This window comes from Hemitrygon akajei, chromosome 9, assembly GCF_048418815.1.
Source record: "Hemitrygon akajei chromosome 9, sHemAka1.3, whole genome shotgun sequence".
In the NCBI taxonomy this organism is placed as follows: Eukaryota; Metazoa; Chordata; class Chondrichthyes; order Myliobatiformes; family Dasyatidae; genus Hemitrygon; species Hemitrygon akajei.
The window spans coordinates 159763180-159789756 of NC_133132.1; the positions used below are offsets into that span (position 1 = coordinate 159763180).

Here is a 26577-nt window from a genome sequence, read left to right on the forward strand (position 1 = left end):
TACGGGCAGAAGTTCTCACATGCTTCAAAAAGGTTAACAATTATACCAGTGCCAAAGAAGAATAACATGGGCTGCCTTAACGACTACCGCCCAGTAGCTCTCACATCGACAATGATGAAATGCTTTGAGAGGTTGGTTATGACTAGACTGAATTCCTGCCTTAGCAAGGACCAGGACTCATTGTAATTTGCATATCGCCACAATATGTCTACGGCAGATGCAATCTCCATGGCTCTTCACACGGCTTTAGATAACCTAGACGACACAAACACTTACATCAGGTTCATCGACTATAGCTCAGCATTTAATACCATTATTCCCACAATCCTGATTGAGAAGTTGCAGAATCTGGGCCTCTGTACCTCCCTCTGTAATTGGATCCTCAACTTTCTAACCTGAAGACCACAGTCTGCGTAGACTGGTGTTAACATATCCTCTTCGCTGACGATCAACACTGGCGCATCTCAGGGGTGTGTGCTTAGCCCACTGCTCCACTCTCTGTATACACATGACTGTGTGGCTGGCATAGCTCAAATAACATCTACAAATTTGCTGATGATACAACCATTGTTGGTAGAATCTCAGGTGCTGACGAGAGAGCATACAGGAGTGAGATATGCCAACTAGTGGAATGGTGCCGCAGCAACAACCTGGCACTCAACGTCAGTAAGATGAAAGAGCTGATTGTGGAATTCAGGAAGGGTAAGTCGGAGGAATACATACCAATCCTCATAGAGGGATCAGAAATGGAGAGTTCAAATTCCTGGGTGTCAAGATCTCTGAGGACATAACTTGGTCCCAGCGTACTGATGTAGTCATAAAGAAGGCAAGACAGCGGTTATACTTTATTAGGAATTTGAAATGATTTGGCATGTCAACAAATTCACTCAAAAACTTCTATAGTTGTACCGTGGAGAGCATTTTGACAGGCTGCATCACTGTCTGGTATGAACGGGCTACTGCATAGAACCAAAAGAAGCTGCGGAAGGTTGTAAATCTAGTCAGCTCCATCTTGAGCACTAGCCTGCAAAGTACCCAGGACATCTTTAGGGAGCGGTGTCTCAGAAAGGCAGCGTCCATTATTAAGAACCTCCAGCACCCAGGGCATGCCCTTTTCTCACTGTTACCATCAGGTAGGAGATACAGAAGCCTGAAGGCACACACTCAGTAATTCAGGAACAGCTTCTTCCCCTCTGGTAGCCGATTTACAAATGGACTTTGAAGCTTTGGACACTATCTCACTTTTTTAATATACAGTATTTCTGTTTTTGCACTTTTTTAAATAATCTATTCAATACACGTAATTGATTTACTTGTTTATTTATTATTATTTTTCTCTCTCTGCTAGATTATGTATTGCATTGAACTGCTGCTGCTAAGTTAACAAATTTCATGTCACATGCTGGTGATAATAAACCTGATTCTGATTCTGATTCTGGTGTATGCTGTGTGTGACTGTTGGTACTGTGTTTTGCACCTTGCACCCTGTTTCATTTGACTGCTTTGATATGTATTCTTGACTGACAACTGAGCTTGAACTTGAACTATTGTCCATCAGTCAGTGTGTAGAATTGCCACCCTTAATCTTGTATCAAATAATTCTACTGATACTTAGTTCATTCCAAATATTAACTGTAATTTTGACTTTCCATTAAATCTAATTAATATTTTGATCCTTCTTTATGTTTGAGTCATGACAAAATTAAAAAATAAGACAGTGGTGTATTAAAATGAATGTCCTTTTCAAATCCAATGAAAATGTAGTTGATATAGAAATTGGACCCCAGTGCTAAGTCCTTTGAACCCTGCAAGATCTAATGCTTAGTATTATGCTTGTCACTCAGTGTATGATTTTTAACTGCAGTCCTTAAATGAAGAAAAAGAAATGCAAAGGCAATATTATGAACAGGAGATAACAAACCTGCGCCACAGGCTTGAAGAGGAAACTAGATTTCTAAAGGAAACCTTTAGGAAAAGTATGGAGGAGTTATCTGAAAAACATCAAGCTGCATTAGAATCTGTTCAAGGCACAAGTGAAAGAGAAAAGAAAAAGTTGCAACTGGTAAGTGGACGACATTGGCCTTGAATTTTCTGCCATTGGCTTGTTACACTGACCTGTGACAAGTACAAACTGATCTTTTCCAAAGCTCCATCATCAGCATGTGTTCCCATGCTAACACATCCCTTGGTCGTATCATGCATTGTAAATGTTGTAATATGGTGGTTGGGAGATGGGATAAAGATAGGGATGGGAAGTGGGTTTGCACTAATTGCCAAAATAATCTCTGTTGATGAAACAGATAGAAATAAAATATAGCAGGCTAATTCCTGAGACAGATAATAAGCATGCCTAAGTTTTTCATAGTAAATTTATTATCAGATTACATGCAGTATATGTTATCATATACTACATTGAGTTCACTTTCTTGCAGGCATTTACAGGAAAAAATAGAAGTACAAAACAATTTTACAAAAAATAAACTATACATAAACAGATAAAGACTGACAAACAACCAATATACGAAAGAACACAAATTGTGAAAATAAAAATAACACTGAGAACATGATTGTGTAAAGAGGGCTTGAAAATGAGTCTATAGGTCGTAGAATCAGTTCAGAGTAATGGTGAATGAACTAACTGCTGATTGACAAACCTAATTGTTGTAGGATAATAACTGTTCCTGAATCTGGTGTTGTGAGACTTCCTGCCCACCGTTAGTAGTAAACAAGGACATGACCTTAGGTAGTGGAGGTCTTTAATGATAGATGCTGCTTTCATGTGACAGCACTTTATGTATCCAATAACTGCATCCCCTTCATCTGTTCTATGTGTAATCTCCTCAAAGAATTCCAGCAGGTTCATCATGCAAGATATTCCCTTCAGGAAACCATGTTGACTTTATCCTTTCTTGTCCTGAGTCACCAAGTACTCCATAACCCCATCCTTAACAATTGACTCCAACATCTTCCCAACCATGTCAGGCTAACTGCTCTATAATTTTCTTTCTGCAGCCTTCCTCCTTTCTTAAAGAGTGGAGTGACATCTGCAATTTTCCAGTCTAACTGGCATAATGCCAGAGTCCAAGGATTTTTGAAAGATCATTTCTAATGCCTCCACGATCTCTACCGGTACCTCTCTCAGAACCCTACGGTTCTGGTCCAGGTGACTTATGTACCACTAGGTCTCTCAGCCTTTTGGAGAATCTTCTCCCTTGTCTTAGCAACTGCTATTCAATTCTCTTCCCTCACACCCTTCAACATCTGACACACTGCTAGTGTCTTCCACAGTGAACACTGATACAAAATGCTCACTTAGTTAATCTGCTATCAGATTATTCCTGTTATTATTTCTTCGATCTCATTTTCTAGTAGTCCTATATCCACTCTCATCTCTCTTTCGTATTTCACTGTTTCACTCCTAATGATTCTTTTAGTTGCTCTGTGTAGGGTTGTAAAAGCTACCCAATCCTCTGTCTTCCCACTAATTTTTGCTTTGTTGTATGCCATTTCTTTTGTTTTTTCATTAGCTTTGACTTCCTTTGTCAGCCACAGTTGTACTATTTTGTCATTTGAGTATTTATTTGTTTTTGGAGTATATCTATCCTGCACCTTCCTCATTTTCCCCTGAAACTCACACCATTGCTGCTCTGTTGTCAACCCTGCCAGCATCTCCTTCCAATTTACTTTGTCTAACTCGTCTTTCATACCACTGTAATTTCCTTTACTCCACTGAAATACTGTTACATCAGACTTTAATTTCTCCCTGTCAAATTTCAAGTTGAACTCAGTCATGTTGTGATCAATGGTTCCTAAGGGTTCTTTTACCTTAAGCTCCCTAATCACCTCTGGTTCATTACATAACACCCAATCCAGTGTAGCTGATCCCCTAACACAAACAAGAAAATCTGTAGATGCTGGAAATTAAGCATCATACACAAAATGCTGGAGGAACTCAGCAGCCAAGGTAGCATTTTGTGTGTGTGGCTGATCCCCTAGCAGGCTCAACAACAAACTGCTCTAAAAAAGACATTGTGTAAGCATTCAACAAACTCACTCTCTTGGGATCCAGTTCCAATCTGATTTTCCCAATCTCCCATGACTATCATAACATTGCCCTTTTGACACATGTTTTCTACTTTGTGTTGCAACCTGTGGTTCACATCCTAGCTACTGTTGAGAGGCCTGTTTATAACTGCCATCAAAGTCCTTTTATCCTTGCAATTTTTTAACACAACCCACAAGGATTCAACATCTTCCGATCATATGTCACACCTTTCTACTGATTTCATGCTATTCCTTACCAGCAGAGCCACGCCACCCTCTATGCTGACTTTCCTATCCCTTTCATACAATGTGTAACCTTGGACATTCAACTCCCAAACACAACCATCCTTCAGCCACAATTCAATGATGGCCACAACATCATACCAAACAATCTTTAAAAGTGCAACAAGATCATCCACTTTATCTTATACTCCATGCATTGTGATATAAGATCTTGAGTGCTGCATTTGCTACCCTTTTTGATTCAGCATCCCTTATGCACTGATACTTACCCTGCTGGCTGCAATTATGTCCTATCATCTGCCTGCTCTTTCTGACAGTCTGACTGTACATTATCCTTTTTTAACCATCCGTCCTGCCCTGAGTCCCTTCACTCTGGCTCCCACCCACCTACCAAATTGGTTTAAACACCTTCCTAGCAGCTGTAACAAACCTGCCTGCGAGAATATTGGTTCCCCTCAGATTCAGGTGCAACCCATTGCTTTTGAACAGGTCATACTTCCCCAAGAAGAGATCCCAATAATCCAAGAACCTGAAGCCTTGCTCCCTGCACCAACTTCTCATCCATGCATTAACTTGCCAAATCATCCTGTTTCTGCCTTCACTGGTGCGTGGCAGAGGCAGCAATCCAGAAATTACTTCCTGGGAGGTCCTGCTTCTCAGCTTTCTACCTAGCTCTCTAAATTCTCTTTTCAGGACCTCTTTGCTTTTCCTTCGTATGTCATTGGTACCAATATGTACCAAGACATCTGGCTGCTCTCCCTCCCTCTCTACTGCTCCCCTCCCCTCTTATTCTTTTCAGCACCACGGACCTATACTCAGTGCCAGTAACCCAGTCTCCGAGGGGTGCCCCTTGGAAGGTTATCCCCCACAACAGTATCCAAAGCAGTATACTTATTTTTGAGGGGAATGGCCTCAGGGGCACTCTGTGCTAACTGCCTATTCACATTTCCATTTCTCCTGACAGTCACCCAGCTACTTGCCTCCTGCAATTTCGGGGTGATTACTTTCCTGTAACTCTGATCGATTAGTGTAGTGACACTGATGAAGGACAGGAAGATGATAGGGCAAAATTGTAGTCAGTGGGATAAGCTAAATTGTAACGGGGACAAAATCAAAAAGGTTGAAGGTGTTTGAATACATGCAATATATGGAGTAAGATAGATGATCTCATAACATGGTTAGAGATTGGCAGGTATGATGTTGTGGGTGTGACTGAGTCATGGCTAAAACAAGATCATAGTTGGGGGATTAACATCCAAGGAAGCAGATTGTATTGACAGGACAGACAGGTAGACAGAAGGGGTGGAGTGGCTCTGTTGATAACAAAATGAAATAAAATCCTTAGAAAGAAGTGATAAGATTTAATGATGTGTAATGCTGGTGGGTTGAATTAAGAAATTACAAGGTTAAAAAGATCCTGATTGGAGTTACTGTATATGCAGGCCTCTGAACAGTCATCAGAATATGGACTACAAAGTACAGCAGGGGATAGGAAAGGCTTGTAAAAAGTCCAAAGTTGGAATACTTATAGGGGTTTTGAATATGCAGGAAAATTTGGCAAATCAGCTTGGGGCTGGATCCCAAGAGAGGGAGTTTGTGGAATGCATTCAAGATGCCTTCTGAGAGCAGCTTGTTGTTGAGGCCACTAGGGGACTGGCAGTTCCTAAAGGAATCTTTTTGAGGTAGTAATCATATTATGGTAGAATTCATTCGAGTGGGAGAAGATAAAGTCAGATGTATAAGTATTACAGTGGATTAGAGGGAATTACAGAGGCATTTGAGAGGAGCTGACCAAAGTTGATTGGAAGGTGACATTATCAGGGATGACGGCAGAACAGCAATAGCTGGAGTTTCTTGGAGCAATTTAAAAGGCTCAGGATAGATGTATCTGAAGGAAGAAGTAGAATTCTGAAGGCGGGATGACCCATTTGTGGTTGGCAAGGGAAGCCAAAGTCAACATAAAAGCAAAAGATAGGGCATATATGTAGGAGCAGAATTAGCCCATTTGGCCCATCGAGTCTGCTCCACCATTTCATCATGGCTGATTCATTTTTCCTTTCAGCCCCAATCTCTTGCCTTCTTCCCGTATCTCTTTATGCCCTGACCAATCAACAATCTATCAATCTCTACCTTAAATATACAAAAAAACTTGGCTCCACAGCTGCCTGTGGCAACAAATTCCACAGATTCAGCATTCTCTGGCTAAACTAGCCAATAATATAAAAGAAGATACATGAAGTATTTTACTTGAGCAGGTTAACTTGCAGGTTGAGTCGGTAGTAAGGAAGGCAAATACCATGTTAGCATTTATTTTGAGAGGAATAGAATGCAAAAGCAAAGATGTAATGCTGAGGCTTTATAAGGCATTTTTTCATACTGCACTTGGAGTATTGTGAGCAGTTTAGGTCTTTTATCTAAGAAAAGATGTGCTGACATTGGAGAGAGTCTACAGGAGATTCATGAGAATGTTCCCAGTATTGAAAGGATTGATATATGTGGAGCGTTTCATGGCTCGGGGCCTGTACTCGCTGAATGAGGGGAGAATCTCATTGAAACCTATGAATATTGAAAGACTCAGAGAGAGTAAATGTGGAGAAAATGTTTTCTTTAGTGGAAGAGTCTAGGACCAGAGTTCACAGCCTCATAATAGAGGCACATCCATTTACAACAGAAATAAGGAAAAATTTGTTTAGGCAGAGGCTGGTGAATCTGTATAATTCATTGCCACAGGCGGCTGTGCAGGCCAGGTCATTGGGTATATTTAAGGCAGAGGTTGATAGGTTCTTGGTTAGTCAGGGTGTTACAGGTTACGAGAAGAAGGCAGGAGAATGGAGTTGAGATGGAAATAAATCAACCATGATAGAATGGCAGAGCAGACTCCATGGGCTAAGTGGCCTAATTCTGCTCCTATGGCTTACGGTCTTATTGGACTTCCTTGAAAATATTGATCCGATAGTCTCCAGCTTAAGCATCCTATATAAATATTTTATACTGTAAACATTTAATTTTTTGAAAAACGCACACACTCTCTCTCCATCCTCACCTCCTTCTGGCCCCCTTTACCGCCATCAACAATTCAGAGGTAGGAACATCATCTATGGGTCTAGGCTGTTTGCTAAACAAATTTCAGCAATAATATCTAGTCTAAGTTTAAAAGAATATTCAAAATTTGCATTACTATTTTGAAATCTCATTAATAGAAATTTTGCTTTGTACAAAATAATAGATTCAAATGCATATTTAATTAATTTAAGAGACTAATTGAATTATTCTTTTCAGGAAATAGATCAAAGTCTTGAAAAAGATCGACTACGAATGGAAGAAGAGAAGAATCGGTATCAACAACAAATGGAAAACTTGCAGAATGAGTTGACTGCTAAACTAAACACAGCCAATCAAGAGGCAAGAGAATCTGCTACATTTAGATTTGAATATGCATTTAAAAAAATGTTGCTGTGTCAGGATACTAAGGGTTCTGAAAATAAAAACAATGTTCAAAGTATTGTAAAATATAAGAATCCAACTACAGTCGGCCCTCCTTATCCGCGGGTTCCGCATGCGCGGATTCAACCAACCGCGGATCGGGAAAACCCGGAAGTTCTCTCTCCAGCACTCGTCGTTTGAGCATGTACGGACTATTTTTTCTTGTCGTTATTCCGTAAACAATACAGTATAACAACTATTTACATAGCATTTACATTGTATTAAGTATTATAAGTAATCTAGAGATGATTTTAAAGTACAGGCAGTCCCCGGGTTATGAATGAGTTCCGTTCCTGAGTCCGGCTTTAAGTCGGATTTGAAGTCAGAACAGGTACATCCAGTATTATTTAGCATCAGTTAGTAAAACGTTTTTCTTAGTATATAGTACATATTTTACCTTTCTATGCATATAAAACACTTAAGAAACATACGTATTTCAATAATTAAACCACTGCGTTGCTTCGTAATAATTGCAGCTTTCATCGGGGCAGGACCTTTCACATGCTCCGTTAAAATTGTTCCGATTGTTGACCAGCTGTAGCCTAACACTTTTCCAATGACTGATGGCATTTCACCTCTTTCTGATCGCTTTATTATTTCCACCTTATTTTCAATCGTGATTGTAATTATTTTCGTGAACAGAAACATTGCGGATTCAGAGCTGCACCAGCTCCTAAAGACCACCGCACTGAGACAGGTTGAATAAAGTCCGGGGTTCCGCTGGGTCCTAAAGACCACTGCACTTAGACAGGTTAAATAAGGGACTTGAGCATCCGTGTTTTTTGGTCCCGGAACCAATCCCCCGCGGATAAGGAGGGCCAACTGTATTTAGATATCATGATGGTGCGGCATCTAATTCATTGAATGATGTTTGTGGTGTCTCCTTAAACTCAGAGACCCTGTTTCCTGCATTGCCTCTAAACTCACTGGAGTCCTGGTGATATTGGTGCCATGGTAACATCTTACCTTTTATGTCAGCAAAACAAAAGAGCTTGTTAATAACTTCAGTAAGAAGGGGGAGGGACAGTGCACATGCTGCTGTCTACATCAATGGTACTGAGGTTTAGAGGGTTGAGAACTTCAAGTTCCTTGGGGTGAATATCGCAATAGCCTGTCCTGGTCCAACAAATAGATACCAAGGCCAAGAAAGCTCACCAATGCGTCATTTTCTTCAGAAGGCTAAAGGAATTTGGCATGTCCCTGTCGGCCCCTAGCAATTTTTATTGATGCACCATATAAAGCATCCTATCCAGATGCATCATAGCATTGTATGATAAGAGCTCTCCCCGTGACAGCAGGAAACCTCAGAGTTGTGTACGTAGCTTAGCACTTCACAGAAACCAGTCTTCCCCCTTTAGACGCTGTCCATTCTTTTCATTGCCTCAGTAAAGCAGCCAGCATTCTCAAAGTCCCCACCCATACCAGATATTCTTTCTTTTCTCCTCTCCCATCAGCAACAGAAACAAAAGCCGTAAAGCATGTACCACCAGGTTCAATGACAAGCTTCTGTCCCGTTGTTATAAGACAATTGAATGGTTCTCTGGTACAATAAGCCGGACTCTTGACCACACAATCTATCTTATTATGTTCTTGCACCTTATTGCCTATATGCACTGCACTTTCTGTCTGTAGCAGTTGTACTTTATTCTGCATTCTGTTACTGTTTTACCTTGTGATGCATGGTATGATGAATGATCTGTATGAATGGTATCAAAAACAAGATCTTCCCAGTACCTCAGTACATGTGACAATGATATTCCAATTCAATTCCCACATCCCCTTTAAATTAATTGAGGCTGTGATTCATGCACTACCTTTGAACTTTCTAGTAAAATGAGCCTTTTTCACCAGGTGTGTCGTTTACAAGAGCTTGTGAAAAAGAGTGAACATGGCTTAGGATCAGCAGAAGAGCATATATCCAGCTTGAAGGATGCTCAGGAAAAACTGCAAAAAGAATTGGATTATTCTAGGGCCAAACTGAGGGAGACAAGTGATTCCCTTTCTTCTGTGCAGGTATTAATAGTTTATTTATATATTTGATATATCTTCATTCAATGTACTGAAAGTGCATCTGGAAATAAGACCTGTGCTACATGTTCTTGCACAATATTTTCATTCCGTGATCCAAGGTGAGTGTCACTTAATGACTTGCCAGTGATAGTTGCATGCAACATGAAAGTGACATAATTTTCTGCTCCCCTAGCTCATTTTTCCTTTAGTAGATATGTTTATAGCTCAAACTTATACAGAAATTGAGTAACAAATGATTCATTTAAATGAAATACAGAACAAATTAGAACAGCATCAATGCCACTACAGTATTATAAAACTATGTATTATTTCTAACAATTATTGACGGAAGAATTTATCCCTGCCATGTTATTTTGATTGACTGTAAATGAACAAAATCAGCAGACATTTAGTGCAGATAATAGACTGCCTTCATTGCTTTCCTGCATAAAGTTAAAATAACAAACAAAATTATTAAAAGTCACTGCTTTTTGAATTGTCATCCATCAGCCCAAATGGATAACATAACACAAGCACACACAGCTGACACTATTTAAAACCTGTTCACTCCATAGTGTCTGACAGCCATTTCTAGTATCTCAAAGCCTGAATACTTGAAACCACAGTGAGCAAAGCTGCTCTGAATTGTCCTACTGCTTATTTCTCATCAACTATCAGTGACAAAAATCACTGCTTTTTGAGCACAAACACACACAACTGACACTAAAAATGCTTGCTCTAAGCATTTTACTGCTCCATTTAAGTGTCAGTATTGTTATGAACCTGCAGGTTTCGTTTACTGTAGACTGTCACTTTAAAAGAGTGCTTCAGTGAGGCAGGACTATGGTGTTATTCACTGACTGACTCACAGCTTGTTTACCTTTAAAACAAGGACACAGACCGGCACAGTCAGAAGAAGAGAGGGAGGGAGAGAGAGGAGTGAACCTGGAAAAGGGTAGCAGCTCCAGCTTGTTGAAGCTGGGGATCTGGAACTCTGCTATACCCACAGGGGTGGGTTGATTATCAATCCAGTGCACATCGAATGTGTGGCTGTCAGTTCATATAATCCGTAGGACTGGATTTAGGAATGTCCTGTGGGACCACTCGAAGTTAACCCTTGCCTGGGTATGTCATGTGGTAACCCCTTGAAGATGACATCCCTGTGACAGATCACTCTGGTGGTAATTCGTATGTGGATTTGAAACAGCTCGATGGAGGATCTTTGACAACTGATATTTATTAATTGCTATCGTGGAACCTGTGGAATTCAATGTAATTGCCTTCTTTCTACGTTTTACCTTGGATTACAAATATCCCTCTCCCATCATTTTATTCCATGGATAAACTGAACTTCCATGCTTTACCATCTCAAGACTCTAAGCCTTGTTCCCACAAGCTCAATAGTTTGGGAGTTATATTTGCATACACATGCGTGCTATATTATAAGTAGATACTAGTAGAGACATCAAAACCAGACTCCAAGTGTGAACTCAGTTGTCGAAGATCCTCCGTCGAGCTGTTCCATATCCACATATGAATTACCACCAGAGTATCTGTCACAGGGATGTCGTCTTCAAGGGGTTACCACATGACATACCCGGGCAAGGGTTAACTTCGAGTGGTCCCACAGGACATTCCTAAATCCAGTCCTACGGATTATACGAACTGACAGCCACACATTCGATGTGCACTGGATTGATAATCAACCCACCCCTGTGGGTATAGCAGAGTTCCAGATCCCCAGCTTCAACAAGCTGGAGCTGCTACCCTTTTCCAGGTTCACTCCTCTCTCTCCCTCTCTCTCTTCTGACTTCTGACTGTGTCCTTGTTTTAAAGGTAAACAAGCTGTGAGTCAGTCAGTGAATAACACCATAGTCCTGCCTCACTGAAGCGCTCTTTTAAAGTGACAGTCCACAGTAAACGAAACCTGTGGGTTCGTATCAGTATCCCAAATAAAAGATGATAATCCAGGCTATTTTAATAATTTAGGCTGTAAGAGCATAAAATTCAGGAGCAGAAGTAGGCCATTCGGCCCATCGAGTCTGTTCCACCATTCAATCATGGGCTAATCCACTTCATCCAGTCATCCCCACTCTCCTTTCACCCCATACCCTTTGATGCCCTGGCTAATCAAGAACTTATCTATCTCTGCCTTCAATACACCCAATGACTTGGCCTCCACAGCTGCTCGTGGCAACAAATTCCACAGATTTACCACCCTCTGATTGAAGTAATTTCTCCACATCTCAGCTCTAAAAGGATCTGAAGGATGTCCTTTTGTCCTAGAATCCCCTACCATGGGAAGTAACTTTGCCATATCTAATCTGTTCAGGCCTTTTAACATTTGGAATGTTTCTATGAGATCCCTCCTCATTCTCCTGAACTCCAGGGAATACAGCCCGAGAGCTGCCAGACGTTCCTCATATGGTAACCCTTTCATTCCTGGAATCATTCTCGTGAATCTGCTCTGAACCCTCTCCAATGTCAGTATATCCTTTATACTTAAAGAACTAAATTTATGGCCTTAAATTAACCAGATTCGACTCAAATTCATTTGGAGCATTTTTCACAGTTCCTTCCTGATTTTGGATCTTTCTCTGTCCATCTCAAAGAAGATGGAAGAAAGTGGTGGGGTATTAATTTATGCATAGATCCACTGTACTATATATACTAGATACTATGAAATTACATCTACTTATTGAGGAAGTAGGTATGAAGTTTTGGTTTACAGTAGATTTGATTTTTATCATGAGGTAAGGTAAACTATTGTACTATAGTTCTACAGTATAACAACAATTCAATTTACTTGGTGCTTAAAATAAGTAATTTCAATAGAATATGCATTTTTGAGTTCATATTTGTTTATTGCAGTGGTAGGAGTAATTTACTTGTATGCCATAGGGAGAAATGGAACAACAGAGACAGAACTATGAGGCACGACTAACTGCAGCTAAAGAAGAAGAGAAAATCAAATTAGAAAGATTGGAAAAGGATCTGGAACAAAAGTGGAAAACAGTTGTGAGGTAATTCATTATCTTTCATAAAGGAGAACAATAAGCTCTTGAACTGACCCCCACCCCATTAGCCTAAGCAGTCCTCCTGGACTGGGTGAGTACAGTTTTCCCTCTGCCATTAACTGTAATGCTGACACAAGGAAATCTACAGATGCTGAAAATTCAAGCAACACACACAAAATGCTGGTGGAATGCAGCAGGCCAGGCAGCATCTATAGGAGGAAGTACAGTCAACATTTTGGGCCGAGACCCTTCGTCCGCTTTTTGTGTGTTAACTGTAATGCTGAGCTTTTTTAAACAGCTGGTACAGGTCTAGTGGTCTGTAAAACTCCTTGAATTACCATAATTGCTCCAAAGATAAAAATGTGGAATTTTTAGATAATGGTATTGAAGTTGGACAAGGAGAAAGTATCTGTGGCTTCCTGATATATCAGAGTAGGAAATGTTTGGCCTCTGAGGAAAGTTCAAGTTTAATTGTCATTCAACTATACACATGAATACAGCTAAAAGACATGCATACAGCTAAACAAAATAGCATTCCTCCAGGGCTAAGGTGAAAAACACAGTTCATACAGTCACACATTGCACATATAGTTACAATAACACATACAGTCATAAAAATAATATCAGCACTAGTCCCTGAATAGCAGGACCTGAAGATCGATGATGTATGTGGTGTTATACTGGAGCCACATATTATCAGGAAATGTAGAGGAGGGTTGACCAAAAGCAGAGCAGCAGAGATGATTCAGCAATGAACAATAACTTTAATAATAGGCTGCAAAAATAACAAAATGAGAGAGAACAGAGACTTAACACCACAGACAACAAGGTAACTGAAGCTTAGGAACAACTGGTTGAGACTGACTAGTTCGATGGAAGAACAAGGACTGTGGATGAGAGCTGGGTATAAATAGGCTGCAGTTGATGTGATAATGCAGTTGGAGAACCAGATCTGCCATCCTAGCATCTGACGGAAGTTTGGGGAGGGCAATGAAGTGGGCCGCCTTGGAGAATCAGTCCACTATTGTAATGATCACCATTGCTCCATCAGAAGGTGGCAACCTCGTCGCATCTAGGGACCACAGGAGCACAGAGGGCTGCTGGTTGGAAGAATTGAACCAGGCACATTGAGAGCAGGCAATGATGAACTGATGTACATGTTTGATCATGGTGGTTCACCAGAACTGGCATCACAGAAATGATGGAGTCCACCGTGGGCCTGGATAGCTGGAGAGGGTTGAATGGAATCTCTCAGAGCATGTGGCTGATGGCATGTACATGCTGTTGTCACCTGTGTTGGCTGGAGCAGACTTGTGCTATAGTGCCTGGTGGATCTGGTTCTCAAGATCCAAGAGAATTGGGGAGAAGATCTGCAAGATGGATTGATGGGCTGAGGGTCAATTTCCATTTCATAGAACATAGAATAGTACAGCACATTACGGGCCCTTCAGCCCACAATGTTGTGCCAACCCTCAAACCTTGCCTCCCATATAACCTCCCACCTTAAATTCCTCCATATACCTGTCTAGTAGTCTCTTAAACTTCACCAGTGTATCTGCCTCCACCACTGACTCAGGCAGTGCATTCCATGCACCGACCACTCTCTGAGTAAAAAACCTTCCTTTAATATCCCCCTTGAACTTCCCTCCCCTTACCTTAAAGCCATATCCTCTTGTACTGAGCAGTGGTGCCCTGGGGAAGAAGCACTGGCTATCCACTCTGTCTATTCCTCTTAATATCTTGTACACCTCTATCATGTCTCCTCTCATCCTCCTTCTCTCCAAAGAGTAAAGCCCTAGCTCCCTTAATCTCTGATCATAATCCATACTCTCTAAACCAGGCAGCATCCTATTAAATCTCCTCTGTACCCTTTCCAATGCTTCCACATCCTTCCTATAGTGAGGTGACCAGAACTGGACACAGTACTCCAAGTGTGGCCTAACCAAAGTTTTATAGAGTTGCATCATTACCTAGCGACTCTTAAACTCTATCCCTCGACTTATGAAAGCTAACACCCCATAAGCTTTCTTAACTACCCTATCTACCTGTGAGGCAACTTTCAGGGATCTCTGGACATGTACCCCCAGATCCCTCAGCTCCTCCACACTACCAAGTATCCTGCCATTTACTTTGTACTCTGCCTTGGAGTTTGTCCTTCCAAAGTGTACCACTTCACACTTCTCCAGGTTGAACTCCATCTGCCACTTCTCAGCCCACTTCTGCATGCTATCAATGTCTCTCTGCAATCTTCGACAATCCTCTACACTATCTACAACACCACCAACCATTGTGTCGTCTGCAAACTTGCCAACCCACCCTTCTACCCCCACATCCAGGTCGTTAATGAAAATCACAAAAAGTAGAGGTCCCAGAACAGATCCTTGTGGGACACCACTAGTCACAACCCTCCAATCTGAATGTACTCCCTCCACCACGACCCTCTGCCTTCTGCAGGCAAGCCAATTCTGAATCCACCCGGCCAAACTTCCCTGGATCCCATGCTTTCTGACTTTCTGAATAAGCCTACCATGTGGAAGTTTGTCAAATGCCTTACTAAAATCCATATAGATTACATCCACTGCACTACACTCATCTATATGCCTGGTCACCTCCTCAAAGAACTCTATCAGGCTTGTTAGACTCAATCTGCCCTTCACAAAGCCATGCTGACTGTCCCTGATCAGACCATGATTCTCTAAATGCCCATAGATCCTATCTCTAAGAATCTTTTCCAACAGCTTTCCCACCACAGACGTAAGGCTCACTGGTCTATAATTACCTGGACTATCCCTACTACCTTTTTTGAACAAGGGGACAACATTCACCTCCCTCCAATCCTCCGGTACCATTCCTGTGGACAACGAGGACATAAAGATCCTAGCCAGAGACTCAGCAATCTCTTCCCTCACCTCGTGGAGCAGCCTGGGGAATATTCCATCAGACCCCGGGGACTTATCCGTCCTAATGTATTTTAACAACTCCGACACCTCCTCTCCCTTAATACCAACATGCTCCAGAACATCAACCTCACTCATATTGTCCTCACCGTCATCAAGTTCCCTCTCATTGGTGAATACAGAAGAGAAGTATTCATTGAGGACCTCGCTCACTTCCACAGCCTCCAGGCACATCTTCCCACTTTTATCTCTAATCGGTCCTACCTTCACTCCTGTCATCCTTTTGTTCTTCACATAACTGAAGAATGCCTTGGGGTTTTCCCTTACCCTACTCACCAAGGCCTTCTCATGCCCCCTTCTTGCTCTTCTCAGCCCCTTCTTAAGCTTTCTTGCTACCCTATATTCCTCAATAGACCCATCTGATCCTTGCTTCCTAAACCTCATGTATGCTGCCTTCTTCCACCTGACTAGATTTTCCACTTCACTTATCACCCATGGTTCCTTCACTCTACCATTCTTTACCTTCTTCACCGGGACAAATTTATCCCTAACATCCTGCAAGAGATCCTTAAACATCGACCACGTGTCCATAGTACATTTCCCTGCAAAAACATCATCCCACTTCATACCCGCAAGTTCTAGCCTTATAGCCTCATAATTTGCCCTTCCCCAATTAAAAATTTTCCTCTCCTCTCTGATTCTATCCTTTTCCATGATAATGCTAAAGGCTAGGGAGCGGTGATCACTGTCCCCCAGATGCTCACCCACTGACAGATCTGTGACTTGACCCAGTTCGTTACCTAATACTAGATCTAGTATGGCAGTTGGCCTATGAACATACTGTGACAGGACACACTTAACAAACTCTGCCCCATCTAAGCCCTTGGAAGTAATCAGGTGCCAATCAATATTAGGGAAGTTAAAGTCACCCATGATAACAACCCTGTTATTTTTGCACCTTTCCAAAATCTGCCTCCCAATCTGCTCCTCGGTATCTCTGCTACTTCCAGGGGGCCTATAGAATACCCCCAATAGAGTAACTGCTCCCTTCCTGTTCCTGACTTCCACCCATACTGACTCAAAAGAGGATCCAGCTGCATGACCCACCCTTTCTGCAGCTGTAATAGTATCCCTGACCAGTAATGCCACCCCTCCTCCCCTTTATCCCCCCTCTCTATCCCTTTTAAAGCACTGAAATCCAGGAATATTGAGAATCCATTCCTGCCCTGGTGCCAGCCAAGTCTCTGTAATGGCCACTACATCATAATTCCATGTATGTATCCAAGCTCTCCGTTCATCACCTTTGTTCCTGATGCTTCTTGCATTGAAGTACACACACTGTAGCCCTTCTACCTTACTACCTTTACACCCTTTATTCTGCTTCTCTTTCCTCAAACCCTCTTTATATGTTAGATCTGGCTTTACTCCATGCACTTCTTTCACTGCTCTATCGCTCCGGGTCCCATCCCCCTTGCAAATTAGTTTAAACCCTCCCAAACCTACCTGCAAGGATATTGTTCCCCTCGAGTGCAACCCATCTAATCTGTACAGGTCCCACCTTCCCCAGAAGAGATCCCAATGATCCAAAAATCTAAAACCCTGCCCCTTGCACCAACTCCTCAGCCACGCATTCAACTGCCATCTCCTCCAATTCTTACCATCACTATCACGTAGCATTGGCAGCAATCCTGAGAACGCCACACTTGAGGTCCTGTTCTTCAGCCTTCTGTCTAGTTCCCGAAACTCACACTTCAGGACCTCATCCCCCTTCCTTCCTATGTCATTGGTACCAACATGTATCACAACTTCTGGTTGCTTTCCCTCTCGTACCAGGATGTCATGCACCCGGTCAGAGACATCTCAGACCCTGGCACCCGGGAGGCAACAAACCATGCCGGTGTCCTTCTCACGTCCACAAAATCTCCTGTCTGCTCCCCTGACTATAGAGTCTCCAATGATGACAGCTCTCCTCTTCTCCGTCCCATCCTTCTGCACCAGAGGGTCAGACTCAGTGCCAGAGGCCCTGCCACCATGGCTCACACCTGGTTGGTCGTCCCCGCCAACAGTATCTAGGAAGGTAAACTTATTATTCAGGAGAATGGCTACAGGGGTGCTCTGCACTACCTGTCTACTCACCTTCGCTTTCCCCCCTTGGACTGTCACCCAACGACCTGCTTCTGGCAGCCTAGGTTGACTACCTCCCTGTAGCTCTCACCTATGACTGCCTCATTCTCCCTTAAGAGTCAAACGTCATCCAGCTGCTGCTCCAGATTCCTCACACGGTCTTCCAGATCACCCAGTCGCATGCACTTCTGGCAGATGTGACTCTGCGGGAGAGGGGAGGTCCCCCAAGATTGCCACATCTCACAGGAGAGGCATATCACTGTCTCAGGAGGCATTGCGCGTCCTCCGCCTCTTCTTGTCGAAGCCTCTTGAGTCAAAGACTCAAAGCTCCACTCCTTCACTGGCCCACTCACTCACTGGCCACTTTCCACATTTGGGTAGAGTTGTCATGACAGGGTGTCTGCCTTAGTGTTCTTGGAGCCCGGTTGCTAGGAGATGGTTAAGTTGAACTGCTCAAAAAAGAGGGCCCAGCAAGTCTGATGTGGGTTGCATTGGTGAATCTGTTAAATAGATGTGAGGTTCTGGTGGTCAATCCAGATCAGAAAGGGCTCGGTGTTACTATTTAGCCAATATCTCCATTCTACAAAGGTCCATTTAATAGTGAGTGGCTCCCTGTCTCCTACCCCATAATGGCCCTCTGTAGAGTTGAACTTGCATGAGAAGAAGGCATAAAGGCCTTCCAGTCCATTCCTCAATGGAAAGGGGTGTTCATATCAGATGCCTATGTCAGTGCTTCCACCCAACTACAAAAGGTCCAGAGGTGCTCTGAGAGCAGAGAATGGGAGCGGTGTTAAAGCGTGTCTTGAGCTCCTTGAAAGTGTGATCTGCAGCAGCAAACCAGGTTATTCATGTGGTAGGTGATTTGATGAGGGAGGTGAGAAGAATTGTAATTTGGCTGTAGTTCCTGGTGGTAAAAGTTGGAGAAGTGCAAGAAACACTGTAGCTGTTTGAGGGAATTCAGTCAAAGCTATTCAATGATGATATATGCTTTCTCTGGCTCCATGGTTACCCCTTGGTGTGAAAGAACGTAACCCAAGAAGGAAATAACTGGTGTGTGGAATTTGCATTTCTCTAACTTCCAGTGCAATTGGTTATTGAGGAGACACTGAAAGACTGAACAGGTGTGAAGATGTAGTCTTGGGGATCCTTTAAGAAGGTGAGGATGTCATCATGGTACATGAACACATACCTATGTAGAATGTTTTGGAGGATCTCGTTAATGAAAGCTTAGAAAATGAATGGACTGTTTGAAAGTCTGAAAGGCTTCACCAAGTATTTGTAGTACCTAGTGGGTATTATGAATGCCGTCTTCCACTCATCCCCTTAACAAATGTAGATCAGCTTATACGCTTTGTAGATTCAGTTTGGTGAAGATCTGGGCCACGCTGAGTGTTTTGAATGCACTACCCATTAAGGTGAGAGATTCTTAATGGTGATATTATTGAGTCCACAGTAGTTGATGTAGGGATAGAGACCCTCAACTTTCTTTTTGACAAAGAAGAATCCTGTTCTGGAGTCTGTATGTCTTCCTTGTGGAATGCATTGGTTTTCTCTGGGTGCTCCCACAGTCCCAAGGTATATCAATTAGTAGGTTAATTGGCCGTTGTAAATTGTCCCCTGCTTAGACTTGGGTTAATTCAGGGGTTGCTGGATGGCTCAGCTTGAAGGGCGGGAAGGGCCTATTCCGCGCAGTATCTCAATAAATTAATAAATAAGTAGGTAGATACATAGGTAAATAAGCAACACCAATGCATTCATTAGTGTAATAAAGAGTTTGGGAGACATGGGGGAAGGTTCTAGCATGGATAAAGCAGTGGCTGATTAGCAGGAGGCAAAGAGTGGGAATAGAGGGAATCTTTTCTGACAGGCTGCCAATAACTAGTGATGTACCACTGGAGTCTGTGTTGGAACCATTTCTTTTTACATTATTTGTCAATGATTTGGATGATGGAATTGATGGTTTTGTTGAAATGTTTGCAGACGGTATGAAGATAGGTGAAGGGGTAAGTAGCTTTGAGGAAGTAGAGAGGCTACAGAAGGACTTAGACAGATTAGGAGAATGGGCAAAGAAATGGCAGATGGAGTACAATGTCTGGAAGTGTATGGTCATACACTTTGGTAAAAGAAATGAAAGGGCTGACTATTTTCTAAATGAAGAGAAAATACAAAAAACTGAGGTGCAAAGGGACTTGGGAGCCCTTGTGCAGAATCCCCTAAAGGTTAATCTGCAGGTAGAGTCTGAAGTGAGGAAAGCAAATGCAATGTTAGCATTCATTCCGGCGACCCAATCAGTGGCAGTGGCAGGAGCAGGGCACATCGACGAGGTTACTCACAGGCTGGCGATGCTTGTTTAAAAGTACAGAAAGGAAATGCGGGGCAGCCGTTGTCAGTTGTAGGCCACTGGTGAGAGTAGGAGTGTCAAGGTTTGGCTCAAAAGAGTCATCGGCTCTGGTTAAGCTTATGTTTAGGTTCCATTTTTTTTCACTCTTACTGTACCTAGTGTAGTAAATGGCTGTTGTGTGTTCTTCATGCAGATCCTGGAGTCCTGGGAGACCCACAGTCTCCCAGGGAACTACATCAGGGTGAAGTGCATCCGGATGCAGCTCCTTGAAGACCGTGTTAAGGACCTGGAGCAGCAGCTGGATGACCTTCAGCTTGTATGGGAGAGTGAGGAGATAATTGATTAGTGTTACAGGGAAGTAGTCTCCCCGAAATAGTGACTGTCAGGAGAAATGGAAATTTGAATAGGCAGTTAGCGCAGAGCACCCGTGTGGCCATTCCTGTCAATAGTAAGTATGATGTTTTGGATACTGTTGTGGGGGAATGACCTCCCAAGAGAATGTCACAGAGACCAGGTTACTGGCACTGAGCATAGGTGTGTGGTGCAGGAGGGAAAGAGAGAAGAGGGAAGTGGTAGAGATAGGGGACTCAATAGTACATAGAACATGGAAAATGTACAGCTCAATACAGGCCCTTTGGCTCACAAAGCTGTGCCGAACATGTCCTTACCTTAGAAATGACCTAGCCCTCTATTTTTCTAAGCTGCATGTACAGTACCTACACAGGAGTCTCTTAAAAGATCCCATTGTTTCTACCTCCACCACCGTCACCGACAGCCCATTCCACACTTTCACCACTCTCTGCGTAAAAAAACTTACCCCTGACATCTCCTCTGTACCTACTTCTGAGCACCTTAAAACTGTGCCCTCTCGTGCTAGCCATTTCAGGCCTGGGAAAAAGCCTCTGACTATCCACACGATCAGTGCCTCTCATCATCTTTTACACCTTTATCAGGTCATCTCTCATCCTCCGTCACTCCAAGGAGAAAAGGCCGAGTTCTCTCAACCTATTCTCATAAAGCATGCTCCCCAATCCAAGCAACATCCTTGTAAATCTCCTCTGCACCCTTTCTATGGTTTCCATACCCATCCTGTAGTGAGGCTACAAGAACTGAGCACAGTAGTCCAAGTGGGGTCTGACCAGGGTCCTACATAGCTGCAACATTACCTCTTGGCTCTTAAGCTTAATCCCACGATTGATGTAGGCCAATGCACCATATGCCCTCTTAACCACAGAGTCAACCTGCACAGCTGCTTTGAGTGTCCTATGGACTTGGACCCCAAGATCCCTCTGATCCTCCACACCTCCAAGAGTCTTACCATTAATACTATATCCTGCCATCATATTTGACCTACCAAAATGAACCACCTGACATTTTTCTGGGTTGAACTCCATCTGCCACATCTCACCCAGGTTTGCATCCTATCGGTGTCCCACTGTAATCTCTCACAGCCCTCTACACTATCCACAACACCTCCATCTGAAAATCAGAAAATTTACTAACCCATCCCTCCACTTCCTCATCCAGGTCATTTATAAAAATCACAAAGAGTAGGGGTCCCAGAACAGATCCCTAAGGCACACCACTGGTGACCGACCTCCATGCAGAATATGACCCGTCTACAACCACTCTTTGCCTTCTGTGGGCAAGCCAGTTCTGGATCCACAAAGCAATGTCCCCTTGGATTCCATGCCTCCTTACTTTCTCAATAAGCCTTGCATGGGGTACCTTATCAAATGCCTTGCTGAAATTGATATACACTACTTTTACTGCTATTCCATCATCAATGTGTTTAGTCACATCCTCAAAAAATTCAATCAGGCTTGTAAGACACGATCTGCCTTTGACAAAGCCATGCTGTCTATTCCTAATCATATAATGCCACTCCAAATGTTCATAAATCCTGCCTCTCAGGATCTTCTCCATCAACTTACCAACCACTGAAGTAAGACTCTCTGGTCTATAATTTCCTGGGCTATCTCTACGCCCTTTCTTGAGTAGGAAAACAACATCCACAACACTTCAATCCTCTGGAACCTCTCCCGTCCCCATTGATGATGCAAAGATAATTGCTAGAGGCTCAGCAATCTCCTCTCTCGCCTCCCACAGTAGCCTGGGGCACATCTCGTCCGGTCCCGGTGACTTATCCAATTTGATTCTTTCGAAAAGCTCCAGTACGTCCTCTTCCTTAATATCTACATGCTTAAGCTTTTCAGTCCACTGTAAGTCATCCCTACAATCGCCAAGAGCAAGAAGAGGGCATGAGCAGTCCTTGGCGAGTAGGGTAAGGGAAAACCCCAAGGCATTCTTCAATTATGTGAAGAACAAAAGGATGACAGGAGTGAAGGTAGGACCGATTAGAGATATAAGTGGGAAGATGTGCCTGGAGTCTGTGGAAGTGAGTGAGGTCCTTAATGAATACTTCTCTTTGGTATTTACCACTGAGAGGGAACTTGATGACAGTGAGGACAATATGAGTGAGGTTGATGTTCTGGAGCATGTTGATATTAAGGGAGAGGAGGTGTTAAAATACATTAGGACGGATAAGTCCCCGGGGTCTGATGGAATATTCCCCAGGCTGCTGCATGAGGCAAGGGAAGAGTTTGCTGAGCCTCTGGCTAGGATCTTTATGTCCTTGTTGTCCACGGGAATGGTACCGGAGGATTGGAGGGAGGCGAATGTTGTCTCATGCAAAAGGTAGTAGGGATAGTCCAGGTAATTATGGACCAGTGAGACTTGTCTGTGGTGGGAAAGCTGTTGGAAAAGATTCTTAGAGATAGGATCTATGGGCATTTAGAGAATCATGGTCTGATCAGGGACAGTCAGCATGGCTTTGTGAAGGGCAGATCGTGCCTAACAAGCCTGATAGAGTTCTTTGAGGAGGTGACCAGGCATATAGATGAGGGTAGTGCAGTGGATGTGATCTACATGGATTTTAGTAAGGCATTTGCCAAGGTTCCATACGGTATGCTTATTCAGAAAGTCAGAAGGCATGGGATCCAGGGAAGTTTGGCCAGGTGGATTCAGAATTGGCTTGCCTGCAGAAGGCAGAGGGTCGTGGTGGAGGGAGTACATCCAGATTGGAGGGTTGTGACTAGTGGTGTCCCACAAGGATCTGTTCTGGGACCTCTACTTTTTGTGATTTTTATTAATGACCTGGATGTGGAGGTAGAAGGGTTTGTTGGCAAGTTTGCGGACGACACAAAGGTTGGTGGTGTTGTAGATAGTGTAGAGCATTGTCGAAGATTGCAGAGAGACATTGATAGGATGCAGAAGTGGGCTGAGAAGTGGCAGATGGAGTTCAACCTGGAGAAGTGTGAGGTGGTAAACTTTGGAAGGACAAACTCCAAGGCAGAGTACAAAGTAAATGGCAGGATACTTGGTAGTGTGGAGGAGCAGAGGGATCTGGGGGTACATGTCCACAGATCCCTGAAAGTTGCCTCACAGGTAGATAGGGTAGTTAAGAAAGCTTATGGGGTGCTAGCTTTCATAAATTGAGGGTTAGAGTTTAAGAGACGCGATGTAATGATGCAGCTCTATAAAACTCTAGTTAGGCCACACTGTGTACTGTGACACTGTGTACCAGTACTGTGTCCAGTTCTGGTCGCCTCAGTATAGGAAGGATGTGGAAGCATTGGAAAGGGTACAGAGGAGATTTACCAGAATGCTGCCTGATTTAGAGATTATGCATTATGATCAGAGATTAAGGGAGCTAGGGCTTTACTCTTTGGAGAGAAGGAGGATGAGAGGAGACATGATAGAGGTGTGCAAGATATTAAGAGGAATAGACAGAGTGGACAGCCGGCGCCTCTTCCCCAGGGCACCACTGCTCAGTACAAGAGGACATGGCTTTAAGGTAAGGGGAGGGAAGTTCAAGGGGGGATATTAGAGGAAGGTTTTTTACTCAGAGAGTGGTCAGTGCGTGAAATGCACTGCCTGAGTCAGTGGTGGAGGCAGATACACTAGTGAAGTTTAAGAGACTACTAGACAGGAATTTGGAAGAATTTAAAGTTGGGGATTATATGGGAAGCAGGGTTTGAGGGTCGGCACAACATTGTGGGCCGAAGGGCCTGTAATGTGCTGTACTATTCTATGTTCTATGTTCTTCCGTAATGAATACTGAAGCAAAGTATTCATTAAGTACCTCTGTTATCTCCTCCGGTTCCATACACACTTTTCGACTGTCACACTTGATAGGTCCTATTCTGTCACATCTTATTTCTGCCTCTTCATATACTTGTAGAATGTCTTGGGGTTTTCTTTAATCCAGTCTGCCAAGGCCTTCTCATGGCCGCTTCTGGCTCTCCTAATTTCATTCTTAAGCTCTTTCATGCTAGCCTTATAATGTTCTAGATCTCTATCATTACCTAGTTTTTTGAACCTTTTGTAAGCTCTTCTTGACTCGATTTACAACAGACTTTGTACACCATGATTCCTGCACCCTACCATCCTTTCCATGTCTTATTGGAATGTACCTATGCAGAATCCCATGCAATATTCCCTGAACATTTGCCACATTTCTTCCGTACATTTCCCTGAGAACATCTGTTTCCAATTTATGCTTCCAAGTTCCTGCCTGATAGCGTCATATATTCCCTTACTCCAGTTAAACACTTTCCTAACTTGTCTGTTCCCATCTCTCTCCAATGCTATGGTAAAGAAGATAGAATTGTGATCACTATCTCCAAAATGCTCTCCCCCTGAGAGATCTGACACCTAACCAGGTTCATTTCCCAATACCAGATCTAGTACAGCCTCTCCTCTTGTAGACGTATCTACATATTCTGTCAAGAAGCCTTCCTGAACACATCTAACAAACTCCACCCCATCTAAACCCCTTGCTCTAGGGAGATGCCAATCGATATTTGGGAAATTAAAATCTCCTACCACAACAATGTTGTTATTATTACACCTTTCCAGAATCCGTCTCCCTATCTGCTCTTCGACGTCCCTGTTATTACTGGGTGGTCTATAAAAAACGCCCAGAAGAGTTGTTGACGCCTTTCTGTTCCTAACTTCCACCCATGGAGTCTCCATAGACAATCCCTCCATAATTTCCTCCTTTTCTGCAGCCATGACACTACCTCTGACGAATGCCCCCACCTCTTTTGCCTCCTTCCCTGCCGTTTCTGAAACATCTGAAGCCTGGTACTCAAAGCAACCAGGTAGCGGGGTAGACAGGAGATTCTGTGGACATGAATTGGACACCCTGATGATATGTTGCCTCCCAGGTGCCAAGGTCGGGGACATTTCAGATCGTGTCCATAATGTTTTGGAGAGGGAGGGAGAGCAGCCAGATGTCTTGGTACATATTGGTACCATTGACATAGGAAGGAAAAGCAAAGATGTCCTGAAAAGAGAATTTAGAGTGCTAGGTAGAAAGCTGAGAAACAGGACCTCTGGAGTAGTAATTTCTGGATTGCCTCCTCTGAGACATGCCAGTGAGGGTAAGAACAGGTTGATTCGGCAAATTAATGTGTTGCTGAGAAGCTGGTGCAGGGGGCAGGGCTTCAGGTTCTAGGATCATTGGGATCTCTTCTTGGGGAGGTATGACCTGTTTAAAAGAGACAGGTTGCACCTGAACCCGAGGGGATCCAATATTCTCGCTGGCAGGTTTGTTAGAGCTGTTGTGAAGGGTTTAAACTAATTTGGCAGATGGGTGGGAACCAGAGTGAAAGGACTCAGAATTGCATGGATGATGAATAAGCAAAGATAGCATCCAGTCAGACTGTCAGTAGAGGCAGGCAGATGATAGGACATAATTGCAGCCGGCACGGTATCAGTGCATAAGGAATGCAGAATCATAAAGGGCAGCAAATGCAGTACTCAAGGTGTTGTATCTCAATGCACGGTGTATAAGAAATAAGGTGGATGATCTTGTTGCACTATTACAGATGGTCAGGCATGATGTTGTGGCCATCACTAAATTATGGCAGAAAGATGGTTGTGGTTGGGAGTAAATGTTCAAGGTTACACTTTGTATCGGAGGGATTGGAAGGTAGGCAGTGTGGTTGCTTAGCTCTGCTAGTAAAGAATGGCATCAAATCAGTAGAAAGATGTGACAATAGAATCAGAAGATATTGAATCCTTGTGGGTTGAGTTTTAGAAACTGCAAGGGTAAAAGGACCCTGATGGCAGTTATATACATGCCTCCCAACAGATTACAACAGGAAATAGAAAAGGTGTGTAAAAAGGGCAATGTCATGATAGTCATGGGAGATTTCAACATGCAGGTCGATTGGGCAAATCAGGTTGGAAGTGGATCTCAAGAGAATGAATTGGTTGAATGCCTAGAGCAGTTTGTCATTGAGCCTACTAGGGGATCAGCTGTACTGGATTGGGTGTTATGTAATGAACCGGAGGTGATTAGGGAGCTGAAGGTAAAAGAACCCTTAGGAGGCAGTAATCACAATAAGAT

General features: G+C 43.1%; 1 protein-coding gene across 8 annotated transcripts in view; it reads left to right on the forward strand.

Moving 5' to 3' along the window:
• The window catches only part of fam184ab (family with sequence similarity 184 member Ab), a 187527-nt gene that overhangs the window by 100258 nt on the left and 60692 nt on the right, over positions 1 to 26577 (forward strand). For all 8 annotated transcript variants that reach the window (XM_073057386.1, XM_073057391.1, XM_073057387.1 and 5 more), the window contains exons 5-8: positions 1865 to 2062; positions 7567 to 7689; positions 9622 to 9783; positions 12682 to 12803. In XM_073057386.1, coding sequence (XP_072913487.1) covers positions 1865 to 2062; positions 7567 to 7689; positions 9622 to 9783; positions 12682 to 12803 — 605 coding nt within the window. The remainder of the gene's footprint in view (positions 1 to 1864; positions 2063 to 7566; positions 7690 to 9621; positions 9784 to 12681; positions 12804 to 26577) is intronic.